We start from the raw sequence: 21,309 nt of genomic DNA on the forward strand, positions 1-21,309 counted from the left end.
TACAAAATAAACATCAGACTCAGATCTATATAGGCTGTTGTTGAGCTCACCCTACCTGAACTCTGACTGATTTGTTGCTCTGTACTCTAATGGTAACATCACCTTCTCAACTCTGTCTTTCTCTGTCTCTCATACACAGTGCTGTCCCCAGAGCCTAATGCGTTTGTGAAGGCCCTGCGAAAGCTTCCCATCCTCCATGATGAGGAGTATGCTCTCCAGTCCCGTATGTACGAATATTACAGCACGAGTGGACCACAGGAGAACACCCTGGTCCTGCCGTAAGTCACCCATGTACTCCACCTCTCTCCTGGCTCCACCTCTCCCCTCACCCCACCTCTCCAGGGCTCCTCTTGCAGCCTTCTATCCCTATTTCTGTTTATTCTTTTTACTTTGCCTTTGCTGTTATTAATATATTGGCTAGTTAAATGTTGAGATGTTTTACTTTATTTTACAATCTTCGTACAGTGTACAATCATTCAAACTGTGAAAAGAGTACTGTTTAACCTCCATGTAACAGCTCATCACTGTAGATTTAGACTAATGTAGCCTTGTGCTATTTGACTGACACACTTCAGATGGAGAGCTTGGAGTTTGATACAAATAATAAAAGACTAACCTCTCTGGGCCAGTGGGACGTTAGCGTCCCACCCTAGTCAACAGCCAGTGGAATCGCGTGGCGCAAAATACAAATACCTCAAAAATGCTATAACTTCAATTTCACAAACATATGACTATTTTACACCATTTCAAAGATAAGACTCTCGTTAATCCAACCACGTTGTCCGATTTCAAAAAGGCTTTACAGCGAAAGCAAAACATTAGATTATGTCAGGAGAGTACCCTGCCAAAAATAATCACACAGCCATTTTCAAAGCAAGCATATATGTCACAAAAACCAAAACCACAGCTAAATGCAGCACTAACCTTTGATGATCTTCATCAGATGACACTCCTAGGACATTATGTTATACAATACATGCATGTTTTGTTCAATCAAGTTCATATTATATCAAATACCAGCTTTTTACATTAGCATGTGATGTTCAGAACTAGCATACCCACCGAAAACTTCCGGTGAATTTACTAAATTACTCATGATAAACGTTTACAAAATACATAACAATTATTTTAAGAATTATAGATACAGAACTCCTTTATGCAAACGCTATGTCAGATTGTAAAATAGCTTTTCGGCGAAAGCACATTTTGCAATATTCTGAGTACATAGCTTGGCCATCACAGGCTAGCTAATTTGACACCCACCAAGTTTGGGGCTCACTAAACTCAGAATTACTATTAGAAAAATTGGATTACCTTTGCTGTTCTTCGTTAGAATGCACTCCCAGGACTTCTACTTCAACAACAAATGTTGTTTTGGTTCCAAATAATCCATAGTTATATCCAAATACCTCCGTTTTGTTCGTGCATTCAGGTCACTATCCGAAGGGTAACGCGCGAGCGCATTTCGTGACAAAAAGTTTCAAAATATTCCATTACCGTACTTAGAAGCATGTCAAACGCTGTTTAAAATCAATTTTTATGCTATTTTTCTCGTAAAATAGCGATAATATTCCAACCGGACAACGTTGTATTCATTCAAAGACTGAAAGAAAAAATTTGAGAAGTCTCGTGAACGCGCATCTCAGTCTCACTGTCCCCAGGCAGGCCACTTACAAACTCTGCTGCTGTACTTTGCCCAGAGACAGGAGACACGTCATTCCGCTTTCTGAACGCTTTAGAGAGCCAATGAAAGCCTTAGAAAGTGTCACCTAACAGCACAGATGCTGTAATGTCGATAGAGATGCAACAGAAGGACAACAAATTGTCAGACAGGGCACTTCCTGCATGGAATCTTCTCAGGTTTTGGCCTGCCATATGAATTCTGTTATACTCACAGACACCATTTAAACAGTTTTAGAAACTTTAGAGTGTTTTCTATCCAAATCTATTAATTATATGCATATTCTCGTTTCTGGGCAAGAGTAGTAACCAGTTTAAATCGGGTACGTTTTTTATCCGGCCGTGAAAATACTGCCCCCTAGCCCCAACAGGCTAACAGACTAGGCTAATAGTAGTTATATCTGGTCTTATAGAAATATATGAACCTCTACCTACCGCTACTACCGATACATAAATGTTTACGCCCTTACCATTTCTTTACAGAGGAGTCTATTGTATTGTTGTGACTTTATTTTCATTCATCTGATGACTGATATTTATCTAATCAACTAAATATATTTAATTCTTACCTGATTAAATGATTCATGTAACAATTAACTCATTAGGATTTGGGGCACCACGAGAGCGGTTGTTTAAAAGAGTTACCATCTCCCGAAATAAACTCTAAAGGTCTTTACCTATCCCATCCATAAAACAGTCAACGTATTAATCATAACCTTGTATCATATCATCATTCTGATCAGTTGCAACCTCTGCATCTGAAAAAAACCCAGCCTTACTTATTATTCAGTACTACACAAATTGGTTTAATTATTTATTTACTAGCTAACTAAATGATAACACAGGATAAACATACAGACTTAATACATTAGAAACAGGTCCCTAGCGGACTGACACAATAGAGATGGAGTGGGAGGGAGAGAGAGAAAGAAAGAGACACTTATCATTGGTACATTTTAGAAACTACTCTCACAGAAATCATATACTTTGCACATGAACCGCCGCCCATTTGGAGTAAGAAATCATGAATGTATTTATGTGTAAATGCCTTGGTTCGCTGTGTATCGCTGTCGGAACCAGGCCTTCTTAGAAAGGGTGTTAGGCCTTTCCGCGGCACGCCTGTAAGGCTCTGATTGTCCAAAGGGGGTCCCCACCCGTCTCTTCTACTGTTGTTCTCTGTCGTCGTCCTGTATCCAGTGACCCGTCGTGTAGTCCTGAACAGAACTACAGAGTTTATTCTGCTTTCAATTCGCTCCTGAAGCTGCCTCTTTGAAGATAGGCTAGCCAGCCGTGTCGATGGTTCCCATTGGGTGATGAGAGTAGTGTACTAAGGTGATTTGGGAAGAGTAGTAGAATGGTCCCACTTAAATTCACTTTTCTAGATATTTTACTTAGGACAGCTAATCAGCCGTACCAGTGATTTTCCGGGAGGTGATGTTATTGTCTCTACCTCGTGTTGAGATTTCAGAGTTCAAACCACTTTGGACGTGAGCTGCAGCTACACGCCTCTCTGGTCTGATATGTTAATTCTTAACCCACCATTTTATGCAGTTCATTCAAAAGGGGCAGTTCGTGAGGCTGACACGCTCTCTGACTTCACTCAAGGTGCGGTGACTACTCAGTTGTACAAAGTTATAGAAACAATTTCCTCTTACAGTTTCTAAGATCACATCCCTCTCTTAACAAAAACGCCTTCATAATTTTTCATATTTCAAACACAACATCAAGGGTGGAGACTTTGTACATGTAGTGTATATACTTTTCTAGCTACAGTATTTCCTTTATAACCTTTTAAAATGTGTTAGAGTTTTGGTGGGAAATGTCTGTGAAACAAAGGTACATTCCTCTGTGAATTTGGAGAGGGAGATAGCTGGAAGTTGTAATCCCTGATTTACCACAGGGTATGAACTGTTGCTTAATTTGAGCTGCTTAATTTGACTGTCAAATTCAAAGACATGACATTGACGGATTTCAAGGCTTTTTCAATCTACAAGGCTTTTTAAAAGGTTCCTTGAAAAAACACATTGTAGTGTACAGCATATCATGTCAGGATAAAGGTTGAGATCCTCCCCCAAAATCAGTTCAGTATGGCTCCTCCATAGCAGTAGACCTACAGGCTATAATATCACACGTGTCTATTCCCTGCATGCCTGGGAACATGTCACTCTAAAACTCTGTGTTGTTTTGACAGGATGCTGACACACCACGCTGATGAACTATCAAAAGGGTCGTGTAGATCAGTTGGTAGAGCATGGTGTTTGCAACGCCAGGGGTTGTGGGTTCGATTCCCACGGGGGGCTAGCACAGGAAAATAATTCCATGAAATGTATGCATTCACTACTGTAAGTTGCTCTGGATAAGAGCATCTGCTAAATGACTAAAATGTAAAATGTAGTACTGGTAGCATACTGTATGCCTGCGCTACACTATGCTGTGTGTCTGAGAGTGGTTTGATTCCTCTGTATTTGTCCCACCTGGTGTCAAAACGTGCCTGGCAGGAACAGTTTGCTGCTCAGTCGTGTCTGTGTTTGAATCTATCAGGGAGTGATCCTACGAGCACACACCTGCAGGGAGTTGTGAAGCAGCATATCTGTAGTGGTTTCATGGCTGCCTGATCTTATGCCCTTATTCCATCTCTTCAGATAATTTATTTCGCTCCCGCTAGAGAGAGAGGTAATCTCATTGGTTCATGTCTAGCTAAAAACAGTGCAGCACAGTCGAGTTATCACAATGTTTCTGTAATACTCCAAGCATCCCCAGGAGCTTTCTGCAGTTGGGGAGCGAATAGGCCTGCGAGGGGTTGCTGGTGTCACGCTTGCAGGGAGTGAGGCTAATCTGTGTTAAGCGTGTTTCATCCTTGTAGTCTAGGTCTGTGTGTTCAGGAGCAGCGAGAGGGCCCTCTGCTGAATGGGGTATTAGCAGGTCGGGTCCAAGGGGTGCCCACTATCGCCCCTCCAGATGGAAGCTGAGCCCAGCCAAGGAACCTTGGGTCAAATCCCTCCCAGCAGCCTCCTCTCCTCTCTTGGCCTGCAGTGTTGGGGCCATTGGGGGCGCCCCTGCCTGCCTGCATCCTGCCTGCATGCTAATCCATACAGATACACATGCAGGGCTCAGCCCCTCAATCTCAAACCCACTCAGAGCAGCTCTGGACCACAGATTAAAGGCTGGCAGGGTGGGGCTGGGTTATAGGGGACTGATAAGAGGACTACAAAAGCACAGTGTTTTTCAAGCTAGTCTGAGCGAGACTGTTTGTGTGTGCGTATGTGCATGTGTGAGGAGGGGCTGCTGGCACTGTGCCTGCTTGGATCATGGTAGTGTCTGTTTGGAGAACTGCCATGTGTCACCTCCCTAGCCCTCTGTTCCTCACCCCCTGATCACTTCAACAGTCTCACAGGGGATTCATAGGACATCACCTTCCGCCCCCCAAACGAATTCTATCAGTCTCATTAAGTTCAGTAGTTGATTCAATCATCTTCTTTCCTCCTCGCTTCTGTGAGGTTCTTTTTCATTATTACCATCATTATGTTCCTTTGTGTGGCAGCACAGTTTGATTAACACAAACTAGCTGTCACTAAACATTGCTAATAAATGTCCCTAATGCCTGAATTATTTAGTTTGCACTATGCAGTGAGCATGTGCAGTGGACTTGAAATAAAATTGGCAAAGCTGATATCATTATATCCTAACATTGCTTGAATTTTGAAGTGCGTGCAGTCAGAAATTGGTTTATTGATTTATTGAAAAGTTGCGAGTGAAAAGTGGTAGTGAAATTCTCTGTGGGAAGCCTTTACCCCAAACTCCTGTTTGCCCCTCTCCCTTCCCAATACTCTGCTCCTCATCAGCAGGCTAGGCCACGGGGCAGCAACCTACCCTCGGTATGCTAATACCTGTTTCCCTGCCACACCGTTGGCTACACCAGGAGATAAATGAATAATTGGTGATTTTAATATTATTTCCAGCAGCACTATCGCTTTAAGACTATCAACAACATATGTTGGAGGATTGTGTGTGGAGCCAGGGCTAATTAGGGTGGTGTCTTTAGGCCCCTGGTTAGGTGCTGAGGGGTGAGCTTGCTATTCCCCTGCTGTTCTATTGAACCCCCAACTAGGGGATGATGTGCACCCCCCATCCGTGTTTTCTAGCTGTCTTATGGTAATGTGGGGGGTGGCCGTGTCCTGTCCCGTGTCTTAAAAAGGGAGATTAAATTGAAAATCCTTTCACAGCAGCTTAGCAGAGGCACACTATCTTATTAGAGTGCTAGGACAACATGGTTAGAGGAGTCATTAATATGCATGGGAGGCCAGGAGCAACTGACCCTATAATTAGAACATGGGGTCTCGCTAAGACATGAACCCATTCCTTTTTTAAAGCAACGCAGAGATCTAACTAGTCATCCCCCTCCACACATCTAACAACCACCCCTCAGAACATCCTCAAATGAGTAACTCCCCATACAGTGTCATACTGAGCAGAAGAAACAGCAAAACTTCCCAGGGCGTCTCCCCCTTCCCCTCTAAAATGAGCTAATCCATGCCCCCTCCATCACACGTCCATAATTCACACCTCACGCTTTGGAACTGGTTTGGGCACCCTGCTGCTGAAACAGAAGGCTCAACCAAATAGACTTTGTCTTGCTTCATAAAGTAGACTAGGCTTGTCTCACTCTTTTCCTTTCTTTATTAACCTCGGCCTGTTCCTCTCTCATGTAAACAGAACCAAGTCTCACTGCATTTGTAAAGTAAACAAAACATCCAAGACAAAGACCCCCTAATGTGATTTCCTTTTCTAAAAATGTGATCGCCTCATTTGCTTAACCTTGATTGTTTATGTGTCTCCGTGTAAACTGTCTGCTTGGTTGTAAATACACTGCGTTTCTTTCGGAGTGTTTTCTGTGATTTGTTTATTATTGGATGATTGTGACTCAAAGTAAACATGTGTCTTTTCACAGGCTGTCAAAACAGAATAAGAGGATAGTGTACACTTTTGTAGAGTACAGCCCTTTGCTGGACTCTTGCAATATGACCATAGATGACTGGGCTACAATTGGGAAGGACATTGAGGTACTTGGTGTTGTCATTTCTCACTCTAACACTAACCATAACCCAGACTTTAACCATATGCATAAGCAGATGCATTATGATACAACATAATGTATTACAATAATACAACAGTCTCAAATCATTCCCTGAAGTAAAAGTCAGTTATCACATCATTTTTTATGTAACCATGCTGTTTGTGGTACTGTTCTGGTGCTTTTGTAATAAATACAGTAGTCATTTCAAAAAGCCTGTGGCAAGATGTAGACTACACATTTTGACCTGGGAGCTTCAAGTCTGAGCTTCAAGTTCTCTTTATTGTCTCTTGGTTCCAGAAACACTATGAGAAGTATGACGGTTTTGTCATCCTCCACGGCACGGACACCATGGCCTATACAGCATCTGCTCTGTCCTTCATGTGTGAGCACCTGGGGAAGCCTGTCATCCTCACCGGCTCCCAGGTACACCTGCCATCCTTATGGCTGAACTGCCTGATGAAGATAAGAAAACAGAAGCGTGATATGTTGTTTATATGGCCTCTTGCAGGTGCCGATCTATGAGTTGAGGAACGATGGAAGAAACAACCTCTTGGAGTCACTGCTGATCGCCGGTCAGTTTTCGATTCCTGAGGTGAGTAGTGGAGGGAGGCTTCTTGGTAGCTCAGTTGCCTACAAGTCACCTGTACCTGTTTTTGAATGTGAATTTACGTAGAATAATTTATTTTATTTTAACCTTTATTTAACGAGGCAAGTCAGTTAAGAACAAAGTGCCTTAGACCGCTGCTCCACACAATAATCAAGTGTTGATGAATGAAATCTTCAATTCCCAGCTGCTATTATTTATATCATACTAATTCCTCATTGCATGTCTTTTGTACTGAAATAGTTTTTCGTCTGTCTAGCTTTTTAAGCTGCTGTGGATAGGAGCTTTTGTGATATAACTTAATGTGAATTTCAACATAAATCAAATCCGCTGAGATAGTAGAGGCTATGTTGTACCTGATGGATAAAGGTGTGAGGATGAACTATGTTGTCAGACAATAGGCACCAAAAGCCTTCAACCTCTTGTCTAACAAGACTGTTCAGTAAAGCATGAGAATGTGCGAGTGTCGCAATACAGGACCTGACCTGAAACTGCCAGATGAGACTTCAGAGTTATGAAAGGGTGTTTGTCTTTAAGAGTCGCGGAATAACAAACGTACACACTCTCTGGGGCCTTTAACTAATGCTGTATCTAGAGAATGTGCTGCTATCAATAAAGATGGATTGATACATTTTTAATTAAGATATGAGGAAAATGTAGTTGTAATTGTGTTTTGTCAATGGCTCTGTCATATGCTCTGTTAAATCTATAGCACAAAATAGCCAAGCGCTAATTTACCTTAGCATTGTGTCTGTTGAAGGGAATATATACAGTGGCAAGAAAAAGTATGTGAACCCTTTGGAATTACCTGGATTTCTGCATAAATTGGTCATAAAATTTGATCTGATCTTCATCTAAGTCACAACAATAGACAAACACAGTCTGCTTAAACTAATAACACACAAACAATTATACGTTTTCATGTCTTTATTGAACACACCGTGTAAACATTCACAGTGCAGGGTGGGAAAAGTATGTGAACCCTTGGATTTAATAACTGGTTGACTCTCCTTTGGCAGCAATAAACTCAACCAAATGTTTTCTGTAGTTGCGGATCAGACCTGCACAACGGTCAGGAGGAATTTTGGACCATTCGTTTTTACAAAACTGTTTCAGTTCAGCAATATTCTTAGGATGCCTGGTGTGAACTGCTCTCTAGGTCATGCCACAGCATTTTAAATCGGGTTGAGGTCAGGACTCTGACTGGGCCCCTCCAGAAGGCGTATTTTCTTCTGTTGAAGCCATTCCGTTGTTGATTTACTTCTGTGTTTTGGGTCGTTGTCCTGTTGCATCACCCAACTTCTGTTGAGCTTCAATTGGCAGACAGATAGCCTTACATTCTCCTGAAAAATGTCTTGATAACTTGGGAATACATTTTTCTGTCGATGACAGCAAGCTGTCCAGGCCCTGAGGCAGCAAAGCAGCCCCAAACCATGATGCTCCCTCCACCATACTTCCACCATACTTCCACCATACTGTTGGTATGCTGTGCCTTTTTCTCTCCACACATAGTGTTGTGTGTTCCTTCCAAACAACTCAACTTTAGTTTCATCTGTCCACAGAATATTTTGCCAGAAGCGCTGTGGAACATCCATGTGCTCTTTTGCGAACTTCAGACGTGCAGTAATGTTTTTTTTTTGGACAGCAGTGGCTTCTTCCGTGGTGTCTTCCCATGAACATCATTCTTGTTTGGGGTTTTACATATCGTAGACTCGTCAACAGAGATGTTAGCATGTTCCAGAGATTTCTGTAAGTCTTTAGCTGACACTCTAGGATTCTTCTTAACCTCATTGAGCATTCTGCACTGTGCTCTTACAGTCATCTTTGCAGGACGGCCACTCCCAGGGGGAATAGCAATAATGCTCAACTTTCTACATTTATAGACAATTTGTCTTACCGTGGACTAATGAACATCAATGCTTTTAGAGATACATTTGCAACCCTTTCCAGCTTTATGCAAGTCAACAATTCTTAATCGTAGGTCTTCTGAGATCACTTTTGTTCGAGGCATGGTTCACATCAGGCAATGCTTCTTGTGAATAGCAAACTCAAATTTTGTGAGTTTTTTTTTATAGGGCAAGGCAGCTCTAACCAACATCTCCAATCTCATCTCATTGATTAGACTCCAGGTTAGCTGACTCCTGACTCCAATTAGCTTTTGGAAAAGTCATTAGTCTAGGGGTTCACATACTTTTTCCAAGCTACACTGTGAATGTTTAAATGATGTATTCAATATAGACAAGAAAAATACAATAATTTGTGTGTTATTAGTTTAAGCACACTGTGTTTGTCTATTGCTGTGACTAAGATCAGATCAAATTTTATGACTAATTTATGCATACATTCAGGTAATTCCAAAGGGTTCACATACTTTTTCTTGCCACTGTATATATACTACATCCATAGTATTATCTCTTCTGAGGTTTCATTCGTTCCCCATCTGTTTCTCTCTAGGTGTGTGTGTATTTCAATCACTATCTGTACCGAGGCAACCGTGTGACCAAGGTGGACTCTGGGAGTTTCAATGCCTTCAAGTCTCCTAACCTGCCTCCTCTGGTCAAATCTGAAGTGGATTTTAAAAGTAATCAAGGGGTATCATACTGGCTCTGTCCTGTTATGTACTCATACTGTATCTATTTCAAGTCAAATCTTTGACGTGGCCAATAGATGGATGTTTTCACTGAACTCTCTCCCTCTCCCCTGCAGTTAACTGGGACACAGTATTGAGGGCGAACACGACCACACGGTTCAGAGTGAGCACTCAGATGAACCGTAACGTGGGTCTGCTGCGGCTCTTCCCAGGCATCACTGCAGTGACCGTAAGAGACTTCCCAGGGTGGGGATGGGGTGAAGATGAAAAGGGGTAGATAGTGGCTCTGCCCTTTGCCTGTTTCCCATTTATCCACGTCATTAAACCACAACTGTCTTTCCTACTTCTGATATACTGTAATACTGAAAGTAATATATGCTGAACAGAAATATAAATGCAACATTTTCAAAGATTTTACTGAGTTACAGTTCGTATAAGGAAATCAGTCAGTTGAAATAAATTCACTGGCCCTAATCTATGGATTTCACATGACTGAGCAGGGGCACAGCTGTGGGTGGGCCTGGGAGGGCATAGGCCCACCCACTCGGGAGACCCAGCCAATCAATTGTGTTTTCCCCACAAAAGGGCATTATTACAGACAGAAATACTCCACAGTTTCATTAGCTGTCCGTGTGACTGGTCTCAAATGATCCCGCAGGTGAAGAAGCTGAATGTGGAGGTCCTGGGCTGGCGTGGTTACACGTGGTCTGTGGTTGTGAGGATGGTTGGACGTACTGCCAAATTCTCTAAAATGAAGTTGGTGGTGGCTTATGGTAGAGAAAGGAATATTACATTCTCTGGCAACAGCTCTGGTGGACATTCCTGCAGTCAGCATGACAATTGCACTCTCCCTCAACTTGAGACATCTGTGACATTGTGTTGTGTGACAAAACTGCACATTTTAGAGTGGCCTTTTAATGACCCCAGCACAAGGTGGATGGATTATCTTAACAAAGGAGAACAGGGATGTAAACAAATTTGCAAATAAGCTTTTTGTGCGTATGGAAAATGTCTGGGATCTACTGTGTTTTCTGACAAGCCACCATCATGTGGGTGTTCCAAGTGGTCTGCATACAGCCAGGATCTGCTCTGGGGTTGCCAGCAGCACTTAGCCCAGTGAAAAATGAGACAGGGTTATGGGGCATGTCCAATTACCCACTAAAGACGAGGGTCTTGGCACCGACATTTAAACACTTAGATACACCTCCCTATCTACAGACTGAGGGGCGGATGACTTTACTGTCTCAAGCTGGTCCCTCTGCCAACGCTGGCCATGTTGCTTTTTTATCTGTTTTAATCACTTGCTTCTTTTTGATTATGCATCAGGCTCTTCTCTGCCATCATGGGGGTTATTTAGGAATCTGTGTTGCACACATTTTTGGCTAGCTGGAGGCTTGATCCGAAATCCAATGGAAGATTTTGGGCCATGCCCAGCTCTTGCTATATTTCCCTGCCTGCACAAGTTAGGTCCAAGGGTTGCCAGGTGAAATGACGCTGTCTTTTAACACCTTGAAGTTAATGGTTCCCCATGCCTGGCCATTTGAGCCATCTCCTCTCCAGATGCCAGGGCTGGTGTGGTAATGAGCTTTCCTAGAGCCAGTGAATCACCCTGAGACTGAGAGACAGCCTGGGTGGCATGGGCACCAGATTGGCTGGGGGGGGGGGGGGTCTGGTAAAGTCTGGTCCTATTGTTAACCCCTATCCTAGCTCGCTCTGTACACTTCTCTCCCTCTCTTTTCCTACCAGCCAGACTAAAATGGCCTATCTTCTCAGTCTCTTAGTGTCTCTACAGGTGAAGTCCTTCCTGCAGGCGCCCATGGAGGGCGTCGTCCTGGAGACGTACGGTAGTGGTAACGCCCCTGACAACCAAGCTGACCTGCTGAAGGAGTTCCGGAATGCCATAGAGAGGGGTGTGATCATTGTCAACTGCACCCAGTGTCTGAGGGGTTCTGTCACCACATCATACGCCACCGGAATGGTAGACCAGAAGACCATGTATATTTAATGGGAGAGTATGATGTGGATGGATGTATGTTCTTAACGTTTCTTCCTGGTCCCCTCAGGTCCTGAGTGACGCAGGGCTGGTGGCAGGCAGTGACATGACTTCTGAGGCTGCATTCTGCAAGCTGTCCTACGTGCTGGCCAGGAAGGAGCTAAACATAGAGGCCAAGAGGAGGGTAGGATTCACAGTCTAAACGCACAGTCCTTCAATCCCTACACAATGTTGGCCCCTTGTAGAGAGAATTCTGAAGCCCAACCCTAGTGACATCTCTGTGAGTCCTATGTATGAAGCAAATATCACATTAGAGTGTAAAGAGAAATAGATATCAGAGTTGATTCACATGGAGATAAAAGGATCATAGAAGTGACAAGCTGATGACATCTTTGATCATGCTTGACTGTGCCTGTTTGTTGTGCTGTCTGTGTTGCCCTGTCTGTGTGTTGTGCTGTCTGTGTTGCCCTGACTGTGTCTGTGTGTTGTGCTGTCTGTGTTGCCCTGTCTGTATGTTGTGCTATCTGTGTTGCCCTGGCTGTGTCTGTGTGTTGTGCTGTCTGTGTTGCCCTGTCTGTATGTTGTGCTGTCTGTGTTGCCCTGTCTGTGTGTTGTGCTGTCTGTGTTGCCCTGACTGTGTCTGTGTTGTGCTGTCTGTGTGTTATGTGTACAGATGCTGAGTCAGAACCTGCGGGGGGAGATGATCGGTGACCTGCAGGGGGCCAAGCTCACTCTGAGTGACAGTCGCTTCATTCAGGTCATCGCCAAGTCCCTGATCATCAATAGTAAGAAGGTGAGGCCACATCACACTGTCACCACCACTGAGACTGCAGGGTTACCTTCCACCTAACAGGTTTTTATCAGGTTCTGGCTTATCTGAGAGGACAGAGCTCCAATTGAAGTACAAAATACTATGTTCTACAGTCGTTGCAATGCCCAGCGCTAGGGGAACAATGTCACAAGTAGTCTGAAGTAGATTTGAAAAAAATGTGTTGAATCCAACTTTATAGTGTATTTTATAGTGTATTTTTTGTATGATGTTTCTCTACTGATGTTTCCAGGAGCTACAAGCCATAAGGGATGCCCTGACCCCCACCTTAGCTTGTGCTGCTTCTAAGATTGGAGACGTGGGGGCCTTAGATGCCTTAAAGGAGATGGTGAGGAACAGTTATTTAAATACAACCTGTCACAAGGTCTGTTAGTAAAAATAATCACTGCAACAACCTCATATTTTATAAGGAGGGGAGAGTAGAAAACATGCATGTTCTAACTAACTACATGTTTACTCTCAGTAGAACAGAGTTCAGTCCATACAGTGAGGGAAAAAAGTATTTGATCCCCTGCTGATTTTGTACATTTGCCCACTGACAAAGAAATGATCAGTCTATAATTTTAATGGTAGGTTTATTTGAACAGTGAGAGACAGAATAACAACAAAAAAATCCTAAAAAACGCATGGCAAAAATGTTATAAATTGATTTGCATTTTAATGAGGGAAATAAGTATTTGACCCCCTCTCAATCAGAAAGATTTCTGGCTCCCAGGTGTCTTTTATACAGGTAACGAGCTGAGATTAGGAGCAGACTCTTAAAGGGAGTGCTCCTAATCTCAGCTTGTTACCTGTATAAAAGACACCTGTCCACAGAAGCAATCAATCAATCAGATTCCAAACTCTCCACCATGGCCAAGACCAAAGAGCTCTCCAAGGATGTCAGGGACAAGATTGTAGACCTACACAAGGCTGGAAAGGGCTACAAGACCATCGCCAAGCAGCTTGGTGAGAAGGTGACAACATTTGGTGTGATTATTCGCAAATGGAAGAAACACAAAAGAACTGTCAATATCCCTCGGCCTGGGGCTCCATGCAAGATCTTACCTCGTGGAGTTGCAATGATCATGAGAATGGTGAGGAATCAGCCCAGAACTACACGGGAGGATCTTGTCAATGATCTCAAGGCAGCTGGGACCATTGTCACCAAGAAAACAATTGGTAACACACTACGCCGTGAAGGACTGAAATCCTGCAGCGCCCACAAGGTCCCCCTGCTCAAGAAAGCACATATACATGCCCGTCTGAAGTTTGCCAATGAACATCTGAATGATTCAGAGGACAACTGGGTGAAAGTGTTGTGGTCAGATGAAACCAAAATGGAGCTCTTTGGCATCAACTCAACTCGCCGTGTTTGGAGGAGGAGGAAGGCTGCTTATGACCCCAAGATCACCATCCCCACCGTCAAACATGGAGGTGGAAACATTATGCTTTGGGGGTGTTTTTCTGCTAAGGGGACAGGACAACTCCACCGCATCAAAGGGACGATTGACGGGGCCATGTACCGTCAAATCTTGGGTGAGAACCTCCTTCCCTCAGCCAGGGCATTGACAATGTGTATTCCAGCATGACAATGACCCAAAACACATGGCCAAGGCAACAAAGGAGTGGCTCAAGGAGAAGCACATTAAGGTCCTGGAGTGGCCTAGCCTGTCTCCAGACCTTAATCCCATAGAAAACCTGTGGAGGGAGCTGAAGGTTCAAGTTGCCAAACCTCGAAACCTTAATGACTTGGAGAAGATCTGCAAAGAGGAGTGGGACAAAATCCCTCCTGAGATGTGTGCACACCTGGTGGCCAACTACAAGAAACGTCTGACCTCTGTGATTGCCAACAAGGGTTTTGCCACCAAGTACTAAGTCATGTTTTGCAGAGGGGTGAAATACTTATTTCCCTCATTAAAATGCAAATCATTTTATAACATTTATGACATGCGTTTTTCTGGATTTTTTTGTTGTTATTCTGTCTCTCACTGTTCAAATAAACCTACCGTTAAAATTATAGACTGATCATTTCTTTGTCAGTGGGCAAATGTACAAAATCAGCAGGGGATCAAATACTTGTTTCCCTCACTGTATGTTGTTAGTGTTCTAGGACACCCATGTTCCCAGACTGATAACACAGACAATACACTGTCAAATGTGTGTGATTTTATTACTCCCTTAGACCCCCGGTACATCTGGTTGAACCGGTCAGTGCAGTGCGTACCAAAGATTCCTGCTGAGTTTCATGAGATAGCTGACTGGAACCTCAGTAGTCATACTGTGTTAGATGTGAAGATTGATTTTGATATGGTCTCCTTTGCATTTAACTTTTGACATGAGGATGATTGCCTAGTGTTTCCAGTCAATTTCATTTGAAATAACCCACTTATTTTAGTCTTTGGGAGCTTATTTTATTGGGGTTATATTTCAGTATGAAAAGAGGAATGGGTTGGCTACTCTTTTAAAAATATCTATCAATTCAAGATGAAACTGGCCGTGTCCGAAATCTGTCTTCCCTACTACTTACTAAAACGACATGCTGTGTACTAATCGTACTGCATACTATTTAGCAGTACTGTTTAGTGAAAGCGAATGCAGTAAGCAACAAATATCAACACACTAGGGTCATTCATACTTAGAATGCATCATCTAATGCGCAGTTACGTTGATTCCCGCCATTTGTTCCTTTTGGAACAGCGCATCCACTTATATGATTATCAGCTGCTTGCTGTCAACACACGTGGGTCTGGAAAGACCATTATCTTCCTCAATAGTGTGCAGCAAATTCTACTAGACAAAATGCCAAAATTAGTATGACCTGGCATTTAAGCATACTCAAATGTGAAATTTCACATACTATCAAACTTTCTATTTTTGCATACCCAAAAGGCCTACTATTTAGAACACAATTGCAGGTATTCAGACACTGTCACCATTCAGAAAGGTATGCTCCAGGTACATGTGTAGCACAACATAAACTAAATGGGTTTGATACCTCAATACACTTTTATATACACCGTGGTACCATGACAACGTAATCTACAGTATGTGATGCATTTCTTGTCATCAGGGCAGTAACCTGAGTCTGGGGGACTATGATGGACGCACCCCTCTGCACATCGCTGCCAGTGAGGGCCACCTCAAAGTGGTGCAGTATCTACTGGACCAGGGAGCCACCGTCCATGCCAAAGATCGCAATGGGGACACACCCCTGCGCAACGCTGTGCATTTCAGGTAGGAATGAGCTAACATGTGGGCCAAGACAATAGCTTTACATTTCTTTGTGGGGGGGCATTGAGGAATAGAGTGATGGCATTGGCAGGTTGGGGAATGGAGTATGATATGCCCTTAACAGCTTTGCCTCTACAATAGATGTTCACCCATCCCTTATGATTCAAGCCCCCAGTAGCCAATTCTAACTGACTTCTTCTATATGCCCAGGGAGTGGTGTGTGCATCATACAGTAATGATATCATTCACACAGAATTAAGTGGGACATTTGAAATCCCCGGTTGGCCATTAACAACCTCCTTATATTTCCATGGCAGTCTTTAGAGCGAATGGTGTACAAACAGCAGGCAGTTAGACGGCAGCTCATTACAGTGTCTGAGGCAGGAAGTCTGGGCCTGCTAAATGACTATCATGCCCAGGAGGGAATGACTGCTACTGGGGCTCTCAGATGGGGTTGAAACCAGAGGAGGATTTCTAATGGAGTTTAAAGGCCACCACAATAATTAGCTGCCAATTGGGCTAATTGTAATCTTCTAATACCTCCAGTATTCATTTTTACCCCAAATTGTTATTATTTTCATGTTTTTTTAATCATTCATTGACATTGCTGTGTGCTCATAACATTGCTTTGGGGAATGTAAGACATTCAAGGCTGCAGTGTTTAGTATCACGCTGTGTGTGCCTCAAGGAGAAATGTGTGTGTGTGTGTGTGTGTGTGTGTGTGTGTGTGTGTGTGTGTGTGTGTGTGTGTGTGTGTGTGTGTGTGTGTGTGTGTGTGTGTGTGTGTGTGAATGAGCATTGAGAGCGGTGCATGTAAACCGTTGGCAGGGCAGGCACAGACAAGCCCATGTTGTCTTGGTACTGAAGGGCTGAGGGTTGCAGAGTGGAATCTTCAACCTGGTAGCATAATTAACCTCCGACACTTGCTTGGTTGGGGAAATAGCCATATCCCATTCTGGCTCTCTTACACTGTCAAAATCTCTGTTTTGTTACAGGTCTTTGTGATAATGCAATATGTTCCATTTTGTAAGAGTTACTTGAAATAAAAGACATGGATTTTTTTTCGTTTTTAGGCTTTATGCCATTTCCTCCTAAGTTTCAAAAGCCAACTATTGTTCCTTCCCGATGACCATATAAGGATTGAAACACAGTACAGCGAAGGGAAGTGTCTTGAACCAGTCTTACCTGCCTGTCCACAGTTTCATGGATGACAGAAACGGTCCCTTGTCTCTAGCAAAAGGACTGAAATACATTAGCCTTGGCTTGCCACTGTCTCTATGGCCAAAACCTATCTCAAAGTAGAGCTAAACGTGCATGACCAACACATACCGTAGTGTGTGCATTTAACGTCTTAAACATTTGATGGATGTTCTAAGTTTAAATTCTATGAAAGTCCCTGGTTCTGGCCATGGAGCTGTGCCTTTTGTCTCCACCATTGTGTAGTGCATTCTTGGAGCTGCTGACACGTTCTGCTCAGGCTCCATGTGTGGGTGGTTAACTGTGGGGGCGTCTGGAACTTGTCCCTACTCGTTTAGCACCCAGTCACAGTGCCACAACTTGTCACTGTCAACAGAGACTATGAAAACTTGCTAGAAATATGACTAATGCACATTGCAGTCATAATAAGCATAGCTCAAACAATGATGGGTCACTAGTGTTGTTTAATTGATCTCTGACTCGCACTGTGAGCTTGATTCTGCTTTGCACGTGTCATCTTTTCCTTGATTGTAGTACACTGTATATAGCATCTGTATTTGAAAACTGTTTCTCATATCTCTGTGTCTGTCTGTCCGTCTCTCTGTCCGTCCAGACGCAAAGAGGTGGTGAAGTTGCTGAGAGAGAGAGGAGCCCGTTTCTCCAGCGATGAGCTGAAGGATGCAGGAGCAGAGCTGTGCCGGTGAGACACACACACATACAGCACCTTCTCACACATGCATTGCCCATCCTACATAGTTTGTGCAGGTACGACCAGTTGTCCAAGTTGTCTTACGTAAAAACCTGAAATGCTCCCTGACAGCATAGCTTTTGACCACTGCAGCATCCAAACGTCACCACCACAGAACCATGAACTGCTCTGCCTGGCTGGTGTCCTCACTTTTAGAAAAGAGAGTGGGAGAGATTTGGTCTTTTACTGGAAGCCAACAAGCAGACTCATAGTCCTTTTAGTAATCAAGTAGTGTGATTAGTGTGATTATACAATAAACCCTGATGTTATTACTGGAAATATCTGGTTGTTTTAGTCCCTTTATCATGAAACCACTTGAATATGAACCCTCCAAGTGAATTCACTGGTGGTGTTTGATGTGTTAAAGTCTGGCATCCAAGGCTGACATCGAGGGCCTGGAAATGTGGCACCTGGCCGGGGGAGACCTGAACATACGAGGCTACGACGGGAAGACGCCCATGGATGTGGTGAGTGTTCGGGACTGGGAGCCTCTCTCCCATTTACAAACATGGGTAGACTTTACTGTGAAATGTTTGTTTACGAGCCCTTCCCAATGATGCAGAGTTAAAAAATAAAGTCTTAACACAAGGAATAAAATAAAATATACAAGAATGGAGCTATATGCAGGGTGTATGAGATCAATGTGCAGGGGTACGAGGTATTTCAGGTAGATATGTACATGAATGCCAGGTAAAGTGATTAGGCATCAGGATAGATAATAATAAGAGTAAAATAAAGAACAGAGTACGTGTTGACTCCAATACATTCGCACAGTTGTCAAGTTGGCTGGATGTCCTTTGGGTGGTGGACCATTCTTGATACACACAGGAAACTACTGAGTGTGAAAAACCCAGCAGCGTTGCAGTTCTTGACACACTCAAACCGGTGCGCCAGACACCTACTACCATACCCTGTTCAAAGGCACTTAAATCTTATGTTTTGCCTATTCACCCTCTGAATGGCACACATACACAATCCATGTTTCAAGGCTTAAAAATCCTTCTTTAACTTGTCTCCTCCCGTTCTACACTGATTGAAGTGGATTTAACAGGTGATGTTAAGGGATCAATAAGGGATCATAGCTTTCACCTGGATTCACCTGGTCAGTCTGTCATTGAAAGAGTGATGTACAGCCCAAGTGATGTACTGGGCTGTCCGCACCACCCTCTGTAGCACTTTGCGGTGAAGGGTGGTCCATTTGCCAATCCAAGCTGTGATGCAGCCAGTCAAGATGCTCTCGATGGTGCATCTGTATGACTTTTTAAGGATCCGAGGACCCAGGCCTAATCTTTTCAGCCTCCTGAGGGAGAAAAGGCGCTGCCGTGCCCTCTTCACGACTATGTGGGTGTGTGTGGACCATGTTAAGTCCTTAGTGATGTGGAAGCCAAGGAACTTGAAGCTCTCAACCCTCTTCACAACAGCCCAGTCGATGTGGATGGTGACGTGCTCTCCCCTCTTTCTCTTATAGTCCACGACCAACTCATTGGTCTTACTGACGTTGAAGGAGAGGTTGTTGTCCTGGCACCACATTACCAAGTCTCTGACCTCCTCCCTGTAGGCTGTCTCATCGCCGTCGGTGATCAGGCCTACCACCGTCATGTTGTCAGCAAACTTGATGATGGTGTTGGAGTCATGCGTAGCCACGCACTAATCACACACCCCTGAGGGGCCCCCGTGTTGAGGGTCAGTGTGGTGGAGGTGTATTTGCCTACCCTCACCACCTGGGGCAGGCCCGTCAGGAAGTCCAGGATCCAGTTACAGAGGGAGGGGTTCAGTCAATCAAATCAATCAAATGTATTTATAAAGGCCTTTTTACATCAGCAGATGTCACAAAGTGCTGTACAGAAACCCAGCCTAAAACCCCAAACAGCAAGCAATGCAGGTGTAGAAGCACTGTGGCTAGGAAAAACTCCCTAGAAAGAAAGGAACCTAGGAAGAAACCTAGAGAGGAACCCGGCTCTGAGGGGTGGCCAGTCCTGTTCTGGCTGTGCCGGGTGGAGATTATAACAGTACATGGCCAAGATGTTCAAACGTTCATAGATGACCAGAAGGGTCAAAAAATAATAATCACAGTGGTTGTAGAGGGTGCAACAGGTCAGCACCTCAGGAGTAAATGTCAGTTGGCTTTCATAACTGAGCATTTAGGGTTCGAGACGCAGGTGCGGTAGAGAGAGAGAGTCGAAAACAGCAGGTCTGGGACAAAGTAGCATGTCTTGTGAACAGGTCAGGGTTCCATAGCCGCAGGCAGAACAGCTGAAACTGGAGCAGCAGTACGACCAGGTGGACTGGGGACAGCAAGGAGTCATCAGGCCAGGTAGTCCTGAGGCAATGTTCCAGGGCTCAGGTCCTCCGAGAGGGGAGGGAGAGAGAGAATTAGAGGGAGCATACTTAATTTCACACAAGACACCGGCTAAGACAGGAGAATTACACCAGATAAAAGACTGACACTAGCCCCCCGACACAAACTATTGCAGCATAGATACTGGAGGCTGAGACAGGAGAGGTCGGGAGACACTGTGGCCCCGTCCGACGATGCCCCCAGGGCCAACCAGGCAGTATATAACCCCACCCACTTTGCCAAAGCACAGCCCCCACACCACTAGAGGGATATCCGCAAACCACCGACTTACTATCCTGAGACAAGGCTGAGTATAGCCCACGAAGATCTCCCCACGGCACAAACCTGAGGGGACGCCAACCAGGACAGGAAGATCACGTCAGTGACTCAACCCACTCAAGTGACGCACCCCTCCTAGGGACGGCATGGAAGAGCACCAGTAAGCCAGTGACACAGCCCCTGTAATAGGGTCAAAGGCAGAGAATCCCAGTGGAGAGAGGGAACCGGCCAGGCGGAGACAGCAAGGTCCCTAGCTTTGTGATGAACTTGGAGGGGACTATAGGGTTTAACATTGAGATGTAATCTATGAACAGCATTCTCACATAGTTATTTCCCCTCTTGTCCAGGTGGGAGAAGGTAGTGTGAAGTGCAATTGAGATTGTGTCATCTGTCAGGGGGTATGCGAATTGGAGTGGGTTTATGGTTATAGGTTCAGAAATTCTGCTCTTTTCTATCTGTTCAGATCCCAGTTCTACTTACTTACAGGTTATGGAAAATGTTCTCTTTTAGTATTTCTCTAGTAGGTTTTCTCAAGGAGAAAGCCCACACTTCAATGTCTAAGATAATAACATAAAAACACTATAATAGTAACACGACAGTAAATACTATAGTCTGTAGAACACTACAGTAAATAATATAGTCTAGAACACTACAGTAAATATTAGTCTGTAGAACACTACAGTAAATATTATAGTCTGTAGAACACTACAGTAAATATTATAGTCTGCAGAACACTACAGTAAATATTATAGTCTGTAGAACAC

At 43.9% G+C, this 21,309-nt stretch overlaps 1 protein-coding gene and 1 non-coding gene across 4 annotated transcripts in view; both read left to right on the forward strand.

Annotated features, from left to right (window-relative positions):
- lpp60 (60 kDa lysophospholipase) overlaps nt 1–21,309 on the forward strand; it is a 37,330-nt gene that overhangs the window by 11,817 nt on the left and 4,204 nt on the right. For all 3 annotated transcript variants that reach the window (XM_014210578.3, XM_014210579.3, NM_001139890.1), the window contains 13 exon segments: nt 140–278; nt 6,629–6,740; nt 7,052–7,177; nt 7,263–7,346; nt 9,813–9,939; nt 10,065–10,177; nt 11,741–11,926; nt 12,012–12,125; nt 12,615–12,734; nt 13,003–13,098; nt 15,823–15,986; nt 17,794–17,880; nt 18,296–18,395. In XM_014210578.3, the coding sequence (XP_014066053.2) occupies nt 140–278; nt 6,629–6,740; nt 7,052–7,177; nt 7,263–7,346; nt 9,813–9,939; nt 10,065–10,177; nt 11,741–11,926; nt 12,012–12,125; nt 12,615–12,734; nt 13,003–13,098; nt 15,823–15,986; nt 17,794–17,880; nt 18,296–18,395 (1,568 nt within the window).
- On the forward strand, nt 21,040–21,092 carry LOC123724157 (U7 small nuclear RNA). Its single transcript, XR_006756837.1, has one exon. It is a non-coding gene; the product is annotated as a U7 small nuclear RNA (small nuclear RNA).

Source organism: Salmo salar, chromosome 09 (genome assembly GCF_965601325.2).
Source record: "Salmo salar chromosome 09, fSalSal1, whole genome shotgun sequence".
NCBI classification, from domain to species: Eukaryota; Metazoa; Chordata; class Actinopteri; order Salmoniformes; family Salmonidae; genus Salmo; species Salmo salar.